Source organism: Bombina bombina, chromosome 7 (assembly GCF_027579735.1).
Source record: "Bombina bombina isolate aBomBom1 chromosome 7, aBomBom1.pri, whole genome shotgun sequence".
Taxonomy (NCBI): Eukaryota; Metazoa; Chordata; class Amphibia; order Anura; family Bombinatoridae; genus Bombina; species Bombina bombina.
Window position 1 is genome coordinate 209,551,970 of NC_069505.1, and position 18,892 is coordinate 209,570,861.

Sequence of the window (18,892 nt, forward strand, 5' to 3'; positions counted from 1 at the left end):
CTCTCTCTCCGCTCAGGCTTGGGCGAGAGATGTTCAGGATCCCTTTAGGGCTTTAGATATTGTGTCCCAGGGATATCTTCTGGAATTCAAGGGCTCCCTTCCAAGGGGGAGATTTCACATTTCTCGATTGTCTGTAAACCTGACGAAGAGAGAGGCGTTCTTACGCTGTGTAGAAGACCTACACACCATGGGAGTGATCCGCCCAGTCCCAAAAGAGGAACAGGGGCTAGGGTTTTATTCAAACCTGTTTGTGGTTCCCAAGAAAGAGGGAACTTTCAGACCAATATTGGATCTCAAAATTCTAAACAAGTTCCTCAAAGTTCCATCATTCAAGATGGAGACTATTCGGACTATTCTACCTCTGATCCAGGAGGGTCAATATATGACGACCGTGGACTTAAAGGATGCGTATCTACACATCCCTATTCACAGAGATCATCATCGATTCCTCAGATTCGCCTTTCTAAACAGGCATTACCAGTTTGTGGCCCTTCCCTTCGGGTTGGCCATGGCTCCCAGAATTTTCACAAAAGTGCTAGGGTCCCTTCTGGCGGTTCTACAACCACGGGGCATAGCAGTGGCGCCTTATCTAGACGACATCTTAATTCAGGCATCGACTTTCCAGCTAGCCAAGTCTCACACGGATATCGTGTTGGCTTTTCTGAGATCTCACTGGTGGAAGGTCAACATAAAAAAGAGTTCTCTCTACCCTCTTACAAGAGTTTCCTTTCTAGGGACTCTGATAGACTCGGTAGAAATGAAAATATTTCTGACGGAGGTCAGAAAGTTAAAATTCTTAACCACTTGCCGAGCTCTTCATTCCATTCCTTGGCCATCAGTGGCTCAGTATATGGAGGTAATCGGACTCATGGTAGCGGCAATGGACATGGTTCCTTTTGCCCGCCTGCACCTCAGACCAGCGCAGCTATGCATGCTCAAACAGTGGAATGGGGATTATGCAGATTTATCTCCTCAACTGCATCTGGACCAGGAGATCAGAGATTCTCTTCTCTGGTGGTTGTCTCAGGACCACCTGTCTCAGGGAATGTGTTTCCGCAGGCCAGAATGGCTCATTGCAACAACAGATGCCAGCCTGCTAGGCTGGGGTGCAGTCTGTAAATCCCTGAAATCACAGGGCTTATGGTCTCGAGAGGAAGCTCTCCTTCCGATAAACATTCTAGAACTGAGAGCGATATTCAATGCACTTCAGGCGTGGCCTCAGCTTGTTGCGGCCAAATTCATCAGGTTTCAGTCGGACAACATCACGACTGTAGCTTTTATCAATCATCAAGGAGGAACAAGGAGTTCTCTAGCAATGATGGAGGTAACCAAAATAATCTGATGGGCAGAGGATCATTCTTTCCATCTCTCAGCGATCCACATCCCAGGAGTAGAGAACTGGGAGGCGGATTTTCTAAGTCGACAGACTTTTCATCCAAGGGAGTGGGAACTCCACCCGGAGGTATTTGCCCAGCTGATTCAGCTATGGGGAACACCAGAATTGGATCTGATGGCGTCTCATCAGAATGCCAAACTTCCTCGCTACGGGTCCAGGTCCCGGGATCCCAAGGCCATACTGATAGATGCTCTAGCAGTGCCTTGACCCTTCAATCTGGCCTATGTATTTCCACCGTTTCCTCTCCTTCCACGTCTGGTTGCCAGAATCAAGCAGGAGAGAGCTTCGGTAATTCTGATAGCACCTGCGTGGCCACGCAGGACTTGGTATGCAGACCTAGTGGACATGTCCTCGGTTCCACCGTGGACTCTGCCAATGAGGCGGGACCTTCTAATCCAAGGTCTGTTCACGCATCCAAATCTAATTTCTCTGCGTCTGACTGCTTGGAGATTGAACGCCTGATTCTATCAAAGCGGTCATTGATACCCTGATTCAGGCTAGAAAGCCTGTCACCAGGAAGATCTATCATAAGATTTGACGCAAATATCTTTATTGGTGTGAATCCAAGGGTTACTCGGAGAGTAAGATTAGGATTCCTAGAATATTGTCTTTTCTCCAAGAAGGTTTGGAGAAGGGATTATCTGCTAGTTCCTTAAAAGGACAAATATCTGCTTTGTCTATTCTACTTCACAGACGTCTGGCAGATGTTCCAGACGTTCAAGCATTTAGTCAGGCTTTGGTCAGAATCAAGCCTGTATTTAAACCTGTTTCTCCAACATAGGTGTGTCCGGTCCACGGCGTCATCCTTACTTGTGGGATATTCTCTTCCCCAACAGGAAATGGCAAAGAGCCCAGCAAAGCTGGTCACATGATCCCTCCTAGGCTCCGCCTACCCCAGTCATTCTCTTTGCCGTTGTACAGGCAACATCTCCACGGAGATGGCTTAGAGTTTTTTAGTGTTTAACTGTAGTTTTTATTATTCAATCAAGAGTTTGTTATTTTGAAATAGTGCTGGTATGTACTATTTACTCAGAAACAGAAAAGAGATGAAGATTTCTGTTTGTATGAGGAAAATGATTTTAGCAACCGTAACTAAAATCCATGGCTGTTCCACACAGGACTGTTGAGAGCAATTAACTTCAGTTGGGGGAACAGTGTGCAGTCTCTTGCTGCTTGAGGTATGACACATTCTAACAAGACGATGTAATGCTGGAAGCTGTCATTTTCCCTATGGGATCCGGTAAGCCATGTTTATTACGATCATAAATAAGGGCTTCACAAGGGCTTATTAAGACTGTAGACTGTTTCTGGGCTAAATCGATTCATTATTAACATATATTTAGCCTTGAGGAATCATTTTATCTGGGTATTTTGATATAATAATATCGGCAGGCACTGTATTAGACACCTTATTCCTTAGGGGCTTTCCCAAAGCTTAAGCAGAGCCTCATTTTCGCGCCGGTGTGGCGCACTTGTTTTTGAGAGGCATGGCATGCAGTCGCATGTGAGAGGAGCTCTGATACTTAGAAAAGACTTTCTGAAGGCGTCATTTGGTATCGTATTCCCCTTTGGGCTTGGTTGGGTCTCAGCAAAGCAGATACCAGGGACTGTAAAGGGGTTAAAGTTTAAAACGGCTCCGGTTCCGTTATTTTAAGGGTTAAAGCTTCCAAATTTGGTGTGCAATACTTTTAAGGCTTTAAGACACTGTGGTGAAAATTTGGTGAATTTTGAACAATTCCTTCATGTTTTTTCGCAATTGCAGTAATAAAGTGTGTTCAGTTTAAAATTTAAAGTGACAGTAACGGTTTTATTTTAAAACGTTTTTGTACTTTGTTATCAAGTTTATGCCTGTTTAACATGTCTGAACTACCAGATAGACTGTGTTCTGAATGTGGGGAAGCCAGAATTCCTATTCATTTAAATAAATGTGATTTATGTGATAATGACAATGATGCCCAAGATGATTCCTCAAGTGAGGGGAGTAAGCATGGTACTGCATCATTCCCTCCTTCGTCTACACGAGTCTTGCCCACTCAGGAGGCCCCTAGTACATCTAGCGCGCCAATACTCCTTACTATGCAACAATTAACGGCTGTAATGGATAATTCTGTCAAAAACATTTTAGCCAAAATGAACCCTTGTCAGCGTAAGCGTGGCTGCTCTGTTTTAGATACTGAAGAGCATGACGACGCTGATATTAATATCTCTGAAGGGCCCCTAACCCAGTCTGATGGGGCCAGGGAGGTTTTGTCTGAGGGAGAAATTACTGATTCAGGGAACATTTCTCAACAGGCTGAACCTGATGTGATTGCATTTAAATTTAAGTTGGAACATCTCCGCATTCTGCTTAAGGAGGTATTATCCACTCTGGATGATTGTGAAAAGTTGGTCATCCCAGAGAAACTATGTAAAATGGACAAGTTCCTAGAGGTGCCGGGGCTCCCAGAAGCTTTTCCTATACCCAAGCGGGTGGCGGACATTGTTAATAAAGAATGGGAAAGGCCCGGTATTCCTTTCGTCCCTCCCCCCATATTTAAAAAATTGTTTCCTATGGTCGACCCCAGAAAGGACTTATGGCAGACAGTCCCCAAGGTCGAGGGAGCGGTTTCCACTTTAAACAAACGCACCACTATACCCATAGAGGATAGTTGTGCTTTCAAAGATCCTATGGATAAAAAATTAGAAGGTTTGCTTAAAAAGATGTTTGTTCAGCAGGGTTACCTTCTACAACCAATTTCATGCATTGTCCCTGTCGCTACAGCCGCATGTTTCTGGTTCGATGAGCTGATAAAGACGCTCGATAGTGATTCTCCTCCTTATGAGGAGATTATGGACAGAATCAATGCTCTCAAATTGGCTAATTCTTTCACCCTAGACGCCACTTTGCAATTGGCTAGGTTAGCGGCTAAGAATTCTGGGTTTGCTATTGTGGCGCGCAGAGCGCTTTGGTTGAAATCTTGGTCGGCTGATGCGTCTTCCAAGAACAAGCTACTAAACATTCCTTTCAAGGGGAAAACGCTGTTTGGCCCTGACTTGAAAGAGATTATCTCTGATATCACTGGGGGTAAGGGCCACGCCCTTCCTCAGGATCGGCCTTTCAAGGCAAAAAATAGAAGACCTGTTAAAAATGGGAGTGATTCATCCTGTTCCATTAAGAGAACAAGGGATGGGGTTCTACTCCAATCTGTTCATAGTTCCCAAAAAAGAGGGAACGTTCAGACCAATCTTAGATCTCAAGATCTTAAACAAGTTTCTCAAGGTTCCATCGTTCAAGATGGAAACCATTCGAACTATTCTTCCTTCCATCCAGGAAGGTCAATTCATGACCACGGTGGATTTAAAGGATGCGTATCTACATATTCCTATCCACAAGGAACATCATCGGTTCCTAAGGTTCGCATTCCTGGACAAACATTACCAGTTCGTGGCGCTTCCTTTCGGATTAGCCACTGCTCCAAGGATTTTCACAAAGGTACTAGGGTCCCTTCTAGCTGTGCTACGACCAAGGGGCGTTGCGGTAGTACCTTACTTGGACGACATTCTGATTCAAGCGTCGTCCCTTCCTCAAGCAAAGGCTCACACGGACATCGTCCTGGCCTTTCTCAGATCTCACGGATGGAAAGTGAACGTGGAAAAGAGTTCTCTATCCCCGTCAACAAGGGTTCCCTTCTTGGGAACAATTATAGACTCCTTAGAAATGAGGATTTTTCTGACAGAGGTCAGAAAAACAAAACTTCTAGACTCTTGTCGGATACTTCATTCCGTTCCTCTTCCTTCCATAGCTCAGTGCATGGAAGTGATCGGGTTGATGGTAGCGGCAATGGACATAGTTCCTTTTGCGCGCATTCATCTAAGACCATTACAACTGTGCATGCTCAGTCAGTGGAATGGGGACTATACAGACTTGTCTCCGAAGATACAAGTAAATCAGAGGACCAGAGACTCACTCCGTTGGTGGCTGTCCCTGGACAACCTGTCACAAGGGATGACATTCCGCAGACCAGAGTGGGTCATTGTCACGACCGACGCCAGTCTGATGGGCTGGGGCGCGGTCTGGGGATCCCTGAAAGCTCAGGGTCTTTGGTCTCGGGAAGAATCTCTTCTACCGATAAATATTCTGGAACTGAGAGCGATATTCAATGCTCTCAAGGCTTGGCCTCAGCTAGCGAGGACCAAGTTCATACGGTTTCAATCAGACAACATGACAACTGTTGCGTACATCAACCATCAGGGGGGAACAAGGAGTTTCCTAGCGATGGAAGAAGTGACCAAAATCATTCTATGGGCGGAGTCTCACTCCTGCCACCTGTCTGCTATCCACATCCCAGGAGTGGAAAATTGGGAAGCGGATTTTCTGAGTCGTCAGACATTGCATCCGGGGGAGTGGGAACTCCATCCGGAAATCTTTGCCCAAGTCACTCACCTGTGGGGCATTCCAGACATGGATCTGATGGCCTCTCGTCAGAACTTCAAAGTTCCTTGCTACGGGGCCAGATCCAGGGATCCCAAGGCGGCTCTAGTGGATGCACTAGTAGCACCTTGGACCTTCAAACTAGCTTATGTGTTCCCGCCATTTCCCCTCATCCCCAGGCTGGTAGCCAGGATCAATCAGGAGAGGGCGTCGGTGATCTTGATAGCTCCTGCGTGGCCACGCAGGACTTGGTATGCAGATCTGGTGAATATGTCATCGGCTCCACCTTGGAAGCTACCTTTGAGACGAGACCTTCTTGTTCAGGGTCCGTTCGAACATCCGAATCTGGTTTCACTCCAGCTGACTGCTTGGAGATTGAACGCTTGATCTTATCGAAGCGAGGATTCTCAGATTCTGTTATCGATACTCTTGTTCAGGCCAGAAAGCCTGTAACTAGAAAGATTTACCACAAAATTTGGAAAAAATATATCTGTTGGTGTGAATCTAAAGGATTCCCTTGGGACAAGGTTAAGATTCCTAGGATTCTATCCTTCCTTCAAGAAGGATTGGAAAAAGGATTATCTGCAAGTTCCCTGAAGGGACAGATTTCTGCCTTGTCGGTGTTACTTCACAAAAAGCTGGCAGCTGTGCCAGATGTTCAAGCCTTTGTTCAGGCTCTGGTTAGAATCAAGCCTGTTTACAAACCTTTGACTCCTCCTTGGAGTCTCAATTTAGTTCTTTCAGTTCTTCAGGGGGTTCCGTTTGAACCCTTACATTCCGTTGATATTAAGTTATTATCTTGGAAAGTTTTGTTTTTAGTTGCAATTTCTTCTGCTAGAAGAGTTTCAGAATTATCTGCTCTGCAGTGTTCTCCTCCTTATCTGGTGTTCCATGCAGATAAGGTGGTTTTACGTACTAAACCTGGTTTTCTTCCAAAAGTTGTTTCTAACAAAAACATTAACCAGGAGATTATCGTACCTTCTCTGTGTCCGAAACCAGTTTCAAAGAAGGAACGTTTGTTGCACAATTTGGATGTTGTTCGCGCTCTAAAATTCTATTTAGATGCTACAAAGGATTTTAGACAAACATCTTCCTTGTTTGTTGTTTATTCAGGTAAAAGGAGAGGTCAAAAAGCAACTTCTACCTCTCTCTCTTTTTGGATTAAAAGCATCATCAGATTGGCTTACGAGACTGCCGGACGGCAGCCTCCCGAAAGAATCACAGCTCATTCCACTAGGGCTGTGGCTTCCACATGGGCCTTCAAGAACGAGGCTTCTGTTGATCAGATATGTAGGGCAGCGACTTGGTCTTCACTGCACACTTTTACCAAATTTTACAAGTTTGATACTTTTGCTTCTTCTGAGGCTATTTTTGGGAGAAAGGTTTTGCAAGCCGTGGTGCCTTCCATTTAGGTGACCTGATTTGCTCCCTCCCTTCATCCGTGTCCTAAAGCTTTGGTATTGGTTCCCACAAGTAAGGATGACGCCGTGGACCGGACACACCTATGTTGGAGAAAACAGAATTTATGTTTACCTGATAAATTACTTTCTCCAACGGTGTGTCCGGTCCACGGCCCGCCCTGGTTTTTTAATCAGGTCTGATAATTTATTTTCTTTAACTACAGTCACCACGGTACCATATGGTTTCTCCTATGCAAATATTCCTCCTTAACGTCGGTCGAATGACTGGGGTAGGCGGAGCCTAGGAGGGATCATGTGACCAGCTTTGCTGGGCTCTTTGCCATTTCCTGTTGGGGAAGAGAATATCCCACAAGTAAGGATGACGCCGTGGACCGGACACACCGTTGGAGAAAGTAATTTATCAGGTAAACATAAATTCTGTTTTCTTCGCCATGGAGCCTAAACTTAGTTTTTAAAGTTCTTCGAGGGGTTCTGTTTGAATTTATGCATTCCATAGATATTAAGCTTCTATCTTGGAAAGTTTTGTTTTTAGTAGCTATCTCTTCGGCTCGAAGAGTTTCTGAGCTATCTGCTTTACAATGTGATTCACCTTACCTTGTTTTCCTTGCAGATAAGGTGGTTTTACGTACCAAACCTGGGTTTCTTCCTAAGGTTCCTAAAGAGATTGTGGTTCCTTCTTTGTGTCCTAATCCTTCATCTAAGAAGGAACGTCTGTTACACAATCTTGATGTGGTTCGTGCTTTGAAGTTCTACTTACAAGCAACTAAAGATTTCCGTCAAACATCTTCTTTGTTTGTTGTTTATTCTGGTAAACGGAGAGGTCAAAGGGCTACCGCTACCTCTCTTTCCTTTTGGCTGAAAAGCACCATCCGTTTGGACTATGAGACTGCGGGCCAGCAGCATCCTGAAAGAATTACTGCTCTTTCTACTAGAGCTGTGGCTTCCACATGGGCTTTTAAAAATGAGGCTTCTGTTGAACAGATTTGTAAGGCGGCGACTTGGTCTTCGCTTCATACTTTTCATACTTTTTCAAGATTTTACAAATTCAATACTTTTGCTTCTTCGGAGGCTATTTTTGGGAGAAAGGTTTTACAAGCAGTGGTGCCTTCCGTTTAAGGTCCCTGTCTTGTTCCTCCCTTCATCCGTGTCCTAAAGCTTTGGTATTGGTATCCCACAAGTAAGGATGTATCCGTGGACTCGATACACCTTACAAGAGAAAACATAATTTATGCTTACCTGATAAATTTATTTCTCTTGTAATGTATCGAGTCCACGGCCCGCCCTGTTTTTTAAGACAGGCATATATATTTTTATTCTTTAAAGCTTTCAGTCACCACTGCACCCTATAGTTTTTCCTTTTTCTTCTTAGCCTTCGGTCGAATGACTGGGGGGTGGAGCTAAGAGGGGAGCTATAGAGACAGCTCTGCTGTGGGTGCTCTCTTTGCCACTTCCTTTAGGGGAGGAAAATATCCCACAAGTAAGGATGAATCCGTGGACTCGATACATCACAAGAGAAATAAATTTATCATGTAAGCATAAATTATATTTTTTGTGAAAATTAACTGCGCAACTCTAAGCCGTTCTGTAGCTGCCATAGCCTGCAAGAGGAAGGCGTCGGCACGTTGAGGCTCTAAAACCGCATGGTTACAAATCAAGCAGGCGGTTATAGCGCTGTTGCTGTTTGTCACATTAAGATCGTTCATTCCTAAGACAGTTGAGACCAGTGAGTCAGTCTGTTTGGAAGGTAGGCGCCTCAGCAGGGTTGCTGAGGTGTAGGGGTGCCTGAATTTTGTGGGAACTCTAATCGTTGCTGCTGGGATACGTTTTTCTTCTTACAGTAAAAAAGTTACCCTTTTACCTTTAAAATCACAATACTGTTTTTTCAAGTGTTCAAAGTTATTTGAGGAAAATTGATCTGTTTAAATTTTGTTATTTATTTTGGGTCACATTTTTTTACCTGCAGAAAAAAATGTCTATTTCTGAAATTTAAAGGGCCAGGGCTTCAGCATGGACATAGGAGCTGTACAAAATGTTACTTGCTCCATGTGCTTGGATGCCAATGTGGAACCACCAATCCCTTTCTGTCCCTCATGTTTTGAGAGGGCTTTGAGTTATAGAGAACAGATTTTTCATGAGCAAAATTTTTCTAAAAAGGATGCTTCTCAGGAATCTAATGATGAGATTCAGAGTATGCCGCAACTTTCTCCCCAAGCATCCCAAGCTTTAACGCCCGCACAAGCAGTGCCCTGTACTTCTGCTCTAGCACCTGCTGGAGTTACTTTAAAGGCCACTGCTGTGTTATGTCTTCCACAATTTCTGATGCGTTGTCTGCTTTTCCTATGCTACAAGGCAAGCGGAAAGACAACCATGTTATCAGTGAGGTTTCTGATGCCATGGTAGCAGTCTCAGAGGTACCCTCCCAGGGAACTGAGATGGAGGGTATAGAGGTTCTATCAGAAGGCGAGATTTCTGTCTCAGAGAGTTCATTACCTTTGACTGATTCAGAGGTGGTCTCTTTCAGATTTAAACTAGAACACCTCCGTCTGTTACTCAGGGAGGTGTTGGTTACCGTAGACGACTGTGATTCCACTGTAGTGGTCGCTCCTGCGCAGGCGAGTAAATTGGACAGATATTTTGAAGTTCCTACTTACTCAAATGTTTTTCCAGTTCCTAAGCGAACTTCGGAAATTGTTTCTAAGGAATGGGAGAGACCAGGTATTCCCTTCTCTCCGTCTCCTATTTTTAAAAAAAATGTTTCCTATAGCTGACGCTGTCAAGGAAGCTTGGCAATCAGTTCCTAAGGTAGAGGGGGCTATTTCCACTTTAGCCAAGCGAACTACTATTCCTATTGAGGATAGTTGTGCCTTTAAAGACCCCCATGGACAAGAAGTTGGAGGGTCTACTTAAAAAGATTTATGTTCACCAGGGTCTGCTATTGCAGCCGGCTGCGTGCATTGCTATTGTCACTAGTGCGGCAGCTTATTGGTTTGATGCTCTGTCCGAGTCTCTTAAGTCTGAGACTTCTTTGGAAGAGATCCAAGATAGGATTATAGCTCTGAAGTTAGCCAATGCTTTTATTACGGATGCTTCTCTGCAAATTACTAAATTGGCAGCTAAGAGTTCAGGGTTCTCTATTCTAGCCCACAGAGCTTTATGGTTAAAACCTTGGTCTGCGGACGTGTCATCCAAGTCTAAGCTTCTAGCTATTCCTTACAAGGGAAAGACCTTGTTTGGACCTGGCCTGAAGGAAATTATCTCTGACATCACAGGAGGTAAGGGTCATTTTCTTCCTCAGGATAAGAAAAATAAACAAAAAGGACAGTCATTTTCGTTCCTTTCGTAATTTCAAGGGAAATTCTTTCTCTTCCTCTTCTAAACAGGAAGGAAACTATTCGCAATCTAAGCCTACTTGGAGACCCAATCAGCCTTGGAACAAGGGTAAGCAGTCCAAGAAGCCTGCTGCTGACTCCAAAACAGCATGAAGGCATGCCCCAGATCCGGGACCAGATCTGGTAGGGGGCAGACTTTCTTTCTTCGTTCAGGCTTGGGTGAGAGACGTTCAGGATCCCTGAGCTATAGAAATAGTGTCCCAGGGATACAAACTGGAATTCAAAAATTTTCCTCCCCGAGGAAGATTTCTTCTTTCAAGATTATCTGCAAACCAGATAAAAAGAGAGCCATTCTTACATTGTGTAAGAGACACAATGTAAGAATTCAGATAAGGTTTTTTTACGTACTACGCTAGGGTTCCTTCCTAATGTTGTTTCAGATAGGAACATTAATCAGGAGATTGTTGTTCCTTCCTTGTGTCCTAATCCTTCTTCTCAGAAGGAATGTCTTCTGCACAATTTGGACGTTTTCCGTGCTTTAAAGTTTTACTTACAAGCTACTAAAGACTTTCGTCAGTCTTCTTCTCTGTAATTTTCTCTGGAAAACCTAAGGGTTTGAAAGCTACGGCTACCTCTTTCTTTTTGCCTGAGGAGTATCATCCACTTTGCATATGAGACTGTTGGACAGCAGCCTCCTAAAAGAGTTACGGCTCATTCCACTAGGGCTGTTGCTTCCTCAAGGGCATTAAAAAATGAAGCTTCTGTAGAACAGATTTGCAAGGCTGCAACTTGGTCTTCTCTCCATACTTTTTCTAAATTTTACAAATTTGATACTTTTGCCTTGGCTGAGGCTGCTTTTGGGAGAAAGGTTCTTCAAGCAGTGGTGCCTTCTGTTTAGGTTCCCTGTCTTGTCCCTCCCTTATCATCCGTGTACTCTAGCTTTGGTATTGTTTACCACAAGTAAGGATGATGATCTGTGGATTCATCATGTCTTTAAAAAGAAAATAAAATTTATGCTTACCTGATAAATTTGTTTCTTTTTAGACACGATGAGTCCACGGCCCGCCCTGTCATTTTTTTTAGACAGGGTGTTATTTTTTTGTAAACTTCAAACACCTCTGCACCTTGGCTTTTCCTTTCTCTTCCTAACTTCGGTCGAATGACTGGAGTGGGAGGGAAGGGAGGAGCTATATATAGCAGCTCTGCTGTGGTGCTCTTTGCCTCCTCCTGCTGACCAGGAGGTGATATCCCACAAGTAAGGATGATGAACTGTGGACTCATCGTGTCTAAAAAGAAACAAATTTATCAGGTAAGCATACTTGTGTGTGTGTGTGTATATATATATATATATATATATATATATATGTTTTTTTTTATATATATATACTGTGTATGTATATATATATATATATATATATATATATATATATATATGTGTGTATATATATATATAGTGTAATATTGTACAGTATTATATCAGTTTCTGTTAATTATAAATGTTAATTAATTGCATGATTAAACATAAATGTATTTATTAAGGATTTGTGAATAAATATACTACCAAATTTTAACTTAACATTAGCTTTAATTTTAGCCGTTTAAGTAAAATCAGCCAAATGATGTGCTCATTAAAGGGACAGTCTACACCAAAATTGTTATTTGAAAATATAGACAATGCCTTTACTACCCATTCCCCAGCTTTACATAACCAACATTGTTATATTAATACACTTTATAACATTTAAACATCTAAATTTCTGCCTGTTTCTAGGCAACTATAGACGGCCTCTTCTCACATGTTTTTTTATTTACTTTTCACAACAGGAGACTGCTAGTTCATGTGGGCCATATAGATAACATTGTGTTCACGCCCTTTGAGTTATTTAAGAGTCAGCACAACACATCACTAATTGGCTAAAATGCAAGTCAATAGATAATAAATACAAAGTCATGTAATCAGGGGGCTGTCAGAAGAGGCTTAGATACAAGGTAATCACAGAGGTAAAAAGTATTTCTATAACTGTGTTGGTTGTGCAAAACTGGGGAATGGGTAATCAAGGGATTATCTTTTAAAACAATAAAAATTCTGGTGTAGACTGTCCATGTGAATAGGTCCTGGGGAGACCACTGTGTGTGCATAAATGTCAGGAACTGCAAGCCTTACAGATCATGAGCAGGACACAGACAGTGGCTGGTGGTGTCTTGTGACTGCCGTTCCTGATTGGTTGACTGGCTAAGATAGATTCAATGCTACTACATATAACATATATTCAGTGGAACGGTGAGTGTTTTTAACAGTATTGTCAGGATAATGGCTCACAATGTGGGGCCCTCTCTTGAACACAGTATTGATTGCAGGATAATTAGTTCTTGATGGTGTTGCCCATCCTAATAAATATTTGCTAGATACTTCTGGAATCCAATGTCTGCTCTATAGCTCCTGCAAACTAATGTCTCCCTGATGTCTTATAATTTAAGTAGCCTGTCTGGGCTGATAATTTACCATATCATCTTTACCCATGTTTTGCAATCAGTAGATCTCTGACCTAAATAGGAGACCTCATGCTGATATTGCAATTAACACTAATAAAAAAAAATAGGAAGAAGCCAGACCCTACTTTGTAATTAGTGGAATTTTCCTTTCCATTTTTGTGTGTGTCCCCTGTTATGTTGCCACAATATTTACGTCTTGAAAAAAGCATTTGTGAAAACTGTATATGCGAGCTGGTATAACAGCTGGTATAGGTTAAGATTTGGACAGGGTTGCTGCAAAAAAAAAGCCCTGCTGTGAAATAAAAGTGAAAAGGCATCTTGGCATCCCAACCATTTCCTTGTGAGAAGATTACAGACAGAATATGTTGAACTTTATTGCCAGGGGCCTCCTGACAGTTTTCACAAACACGCATGGCATTTCAAGTTAAGAAAAGTCAGATGTGCGTAGACAGGGGGAGGGGACGTCATTTTTCCAATTATCAGCATCATGTATTCTAACGTCCGACAAGGATATTAATATGACTCTTCCTGAAGTCTACTGACAGTGCACAAATGTATTAATGTTGGAGCTAAATTAGATAGCCATAAATAAGTGGTTGACTTGACAAGATAAGCTATTTCAATGCAAACCTTACACTGTGCAGGATTAAAAGGAGGCCTTGGATAAATGCACTTTTTAAAATATACAGTTTATTTTGTGTATGATCTAATAGAAGACAAATTATATTGTGTTATAGGATGAGTTTTTTTTCATTTGTTTTGTTTTACTAATGTTTATATCAGACAGGTTTATTGTTCTCATGCTTATTGTACTCCGCCTCTCAGACTACAGAATTGTATTTGCTCAGACTCACATGATCAGATATAGTTTCATGCTCACTCAATTCATATTGGTGTTTGCAAGTTGTAATAATCCTTTTAAAGCTTCAGTCTGTTCTGCTGGGAATAAAAAATGCCAGTTATTATTCGTATCATTCAGTAGTCTACAGTACAGTTACATAGTATTTGGGACAGCTGTTTGTTGTTGAATTATGCAAACAGTTTGCCAATGGAAACTATTGCACAATAAGCAAACCTTGGGATACCGCTGTCTTACAATTTATTCCCCTCGTCCCTTCTGAAGCGTTATATTGTCTGCCAAACCACAAGTCAATAGAACCTCATGACTTATGTTGTACCTGGAAAGTGCAAAGATCTTGTTCTGAATGTTTCTTGACATTGACAGTAATTTTAATAAGTATGTTGGCAGAATTTATCGCATTGACCAAGAGCAAGCGTTGTTCAGTAAATGATAGCCGAAAATGTTACCGTAATTTCCTGTACCTGCCTGTATCTCATCTCAATATAACCCTAACCATGTAATAAATCATTGCAGTTGTCACATTTATCAGAATTGTACCAAATGTGAAATAAAAAAAATCAAACCTTTTTTTTTTTTTTGTATTTTTTTTATGACTCAGCATATTATATTTTATGACATTTTAATATTATGGAACATGGGCACATTATGTTCATATTATGTGTTGCTATGAATCTTTTAAGACAGAGACTCCCTTATGGGTAACTTTTCTATATGACAAAGACACCTTGTAAATTCCTTTGGTTTTCTTAAAAGCTGAGTCTCTAAAGTCTGAGGATAAATGTCCAATACTTAGTAAATTTGCTTCATGTGACCACATAGGAAAGATCAGTCTCCCTACAGAGTTCATTTAATTCTTAATGAATCTCGGGATGTTTTCCAGCACATTAAACGTGGGGAGCGACATCTCATGTCTCCCTCTTTTTTCAGACACAGATAATATGATCACTCATCCATGATATGTATGGTAACTACTCTAGCAATAATGCAGATGCTACTTTATTACAGTAACACAAACACTTAGGGAACTATCAACGCTTGTGTTTTATTATAGCTCATATGGTGTCAGGGAAATGCTGTCTGCAACATGCCAGCTTTGTTTGTTTTTTTTATTAAAGTTTAAGATGTTTTAATTAACCATACTAGTGGATAAAGCTTCAAGATCAGATCCAATGAATTACTTGGGATCTGACCTGGTAAAGCCTGTCCAATAATGTTTTTTCTAGGGTTCCTGTGTCGATTTGACATGACTTCTCATAGTCAAGTACTTCTGTATCCCAGGACTTGACAAATTCCATGAACCAGGTTGACACACCCTTGACAATGTTGTTTCTTTGCTACCGTTTGCATTGTCTTCCTTGAATTTATTAATATCTCTAACCAGACTCCCTCTCTTGCTCCTGAATTAGAAGTACATTGTTTATCCTTTAAGCTATTAAACAAGCTTGTACCTCCAGTAGATTCCAGCTAAATATTCCAAATGCATCTTTGCTGAGGTGCCTGTGTCCTGTTTCATATGGAAATTAGGGATGTCTGCTACATTTTTAATACAAATTATCATCCAGAGCTCTCAGTATTGAATGTATGAAAACTTTCTCTTTGTTTTTGTCTATAGTTGTACTGAGGTATATTTATAAAAGGAATTAAAAAGGCCTTAAAACAAACAGTGAATCAAATAATAAAAAGGTAAAATATCAAGGAACTTTCCACAGAACCATAAAACATAAAATAAAAATGTTGATGTTCTTCATGAATATTGACAACTGGGTCTCCAACCTTTTTCTTTTCTTTCTTTCTTTAAATGTGGGGTCATCATGAAATTGGTTTTCAACTGCAAGGATGGTAAATACTTTTTAAGTAGTCTACCCTTCTATAGATAGTTAATTTAATGGTTCTGAATTTTTCCTCCCCCTATTTTAAACTTTGCAACTGCATTCTTTTGACCATTGTGAACTGTATAGATAATGTTTTTAATACAGTATTTTAGCAGACTTTTTCACATTATCATTAAAGCCCAAGATAAAACCTTTAAAAGGACATGAAACCCAATAATTTTCTTTACTGGTTTTGATGGAGCATACCATTTTAAACAACTTTTTAATTTACTGATATTATCTCATTTGCTTCATTCTCTTGGTATCCTTTATTGAAGGAGCAGTAATGCCCTACTGTGAGCTAGCTGAAAGCCAATGACAAAAGGGCATATATGTGCAGCCACTAATCGGCCTCTTCTAAACCTACCTAGGTATAATTTTCAAGAATGGATACAAAGAAAACAAAACCAATTGGATAATAAAAGTGAGTTATTTAAAATTGCATGCTCTATCTATCTATGAAAGGAAATAATGGGTTTCATGTCCCATTTACTTGGTAATATATAGCACTATTTACGGTGTGTAATGAGTCCTTTGGCATTTAAAACCAATAAGCCATTCAGTTGCAAGTAACAGGTGGAATGTCTGCAGCTGTGAGTCTGAAACCTTCAGTTTTTTGGATTATCTGTAATGAATTATTCTTATTGTCTTATATTTGATCTTAACCCTTTTACTTGCTCTCAAGCTTTTTATGGTACTATAAAATAACACGTTCTCAGACTAATGATGGCTTTTTGTTCTGCAAAATCTGCCCAACGTATTAACTTGTTCCATGTTAAATGTGACTTGCAAAAATGTATGATATTGAATTATTATTACTGGTTAAATCATTGACAATACACTGTAATATATTAATGTGCTATTCTCTTCACACAAGTGTCATGTATATTGGTAAATGTACAAACGTTCCCTATAAGACTATCTAATAACTTTTTATTTTATTTTTCTTTAAGGATTGTTCAAATTCAGAAGAGTACAACATAGCTGCGCTGCTCCTTCCTCTTGCCACTGTATTTTGTAGGGTAAGCTCTTACGTTTTTACGTATTTATTTTGTGTATTTTTTTTTCCTTCACCCTGTACAGCAGGTAATTACTTTATTACATTTCTAACAATTATCTCTGCAAGCCAAAGGGTATTCATTTTACTTTTGATTACACCACTTCTGTATATACTTTCTCAAGGCTGGGAAAGGTAACATTCTGTTAAATCTAACTGTTTTGTAAGCCATTTAATTGTAATCAGTGGGGGTTTCTGATGCTTATTTCTATATTTTTTCAAGAACTTTTTTTACATGTATGAATTAATATATAAACTATAAAGCCCTCACGGTCATGCACACAGCTAGAGGAAAAGCATAAATAGAAGACTTAGTTACAGCATTTGGCGTAATAGCGATAGGCTCAGGGCCTATTTAAAAGTATAACAATATCATTTGGGTTTCTATTCAGGGGAGAAAAGTTACTGGTACAGTATATACAATATGTGTGTGTCACCCTCTCTCTCCATCCTCTCTCCCTCCCTCCCTGGGCTTGATTTATCAAGCCCTTTGCCTCCCTTTGACTTCACAAGAGAACCTGCAGTCAGGATTTATCAAGCAGCGGTCATCAGACTGCTGCTTCCCTAACTCTTCTCCACTTTAATCTCCCCGGTCTCGTCCGACCGGGGAGATTGACAGCTCATGCCCGCACGTGATTGGCTTGCATGGGTGGGGGGTGGGGTTGCACACAACTTAAGGGTCCCTTATCTGCAAAACAATGCTTTTAAAACATTTACTTTGCACTAGATTATTTGCAATGCAGTGCTTGATTGCTAAAATAGATGTTCATATATAAAATGACTTAAATGTCTATTAAATGCTGCAAATTGGTCTTTATCTCCCACCTCCCCCAGTTTTAAAGAGGTGTGTAATAATTATAGCATCATTTGCAGGAGTTAACTACTGGGACCTAACTGAACATATCGTGATCCAATGACAAAAAAGGGAATAAGTGCAGCCACCTATCACCAGCAAGCTCCTAGTAATGCATTGCTGGTCCTGAACCTACGTAGAGAGAATTAAGTACATTTGGTCATTAGAAGAAAATTAAAAAGTCTCTTGAAATGGCTTTGCTGTATCTGAACCTTGAGACTTTAGTTTTGGCTTTTATGTGTATTTGTCTATAGTATTGTAAAGAATACAGACATTTTAAAGTCAGATATCTAAAAAAAACAGATACATATTGATCAGTTCCAACTCGTGTAGCTGGTTGTCACCTCTAAACTATACTTGCTTAGTTTACTGATTATAGTCACTGATTTAGGTTCTGCTTTATTGCTGCTTGAATAGCTTAACTGGACAGTCTACTTTATTATTTTGTTAAAAAAGATCAATAACGCCTTTACTACCCATTCCCCAGCTTTGTACAACCAACATTGTTGTATTAATACACTTTATAACTTTTTAACCAGTAAATGTCTGCCTGTTTCTAAGCCCCTGCAAGCCGCTCACTCAAATGGGGTTATTTATTATTATTATGAAGCAGCACTGATTGGCTATAATGCAAGTTTTTAAATAGCACTGAGTTAAGGGGGCAGTTTGAAGAGGCTAAGATACAAAGTAATCACAGAGGTAAAACGTATATTAATATAACAGTGCTGGTTATGCAATACTGGGGAATGGGTAATAAAGCGATCGATCTATCTATTTAAACAATAAAAAAATTGGGTAGACTGTCCCTTTAAAGGAACTTTATACACTAAATTAACACGAGATAGAATGATGAATTCAGGGCAGAGATTAGTCTGCTGATAATCTGCAAATGTGGCTTACAAATTCATATTGTTAAAATATTGAAAAGATAAGTGTAAATTTTAGTGTCCTAAAGAAATGACCGCCGCCATATTGCAAACTAGTTTTCTTCATCTGCAAAGGCCGATTAGGGATGGCTATAAATGGGTCACTGGAGTACACAACTAATTACTTTGTGAAATATATCAGTGTTAAAGGGACATGAACCCCAGATTTTTCTTTCATGATTCAGATAGAGCGTGCAATTCAAAACAACTTTTCAATTTATTTTTTCTTACTTTTTTTTTCCTCTTGTAGCCTTTATTGAAAAGCATAACTCC

The 18,892-nt window shown here is 40.6% G+C and overlaps 1 protein-coding gene across 1 annotated transcript in view; it reads left to right on the top strand.

Moving 5' to 3' along the window:
• SBF2 (SET binding factor 2) overlaps positions 1–18,892 on the top strand; it is a 1,344,181-nt gene that overhangs the window by 887,925 nt on the left and 437,364 nt on the right. The window contains exon 17 of the mRNA XM_053720592.1: positions 16,737–16,805. Coding sequence (XP_053576567.1) covers positions 16,737–16,805 — 69 coding nt within the window. The remainder of the gene's footprint in view (positions 1–16,736; positions 16,806–18,892) is intronic.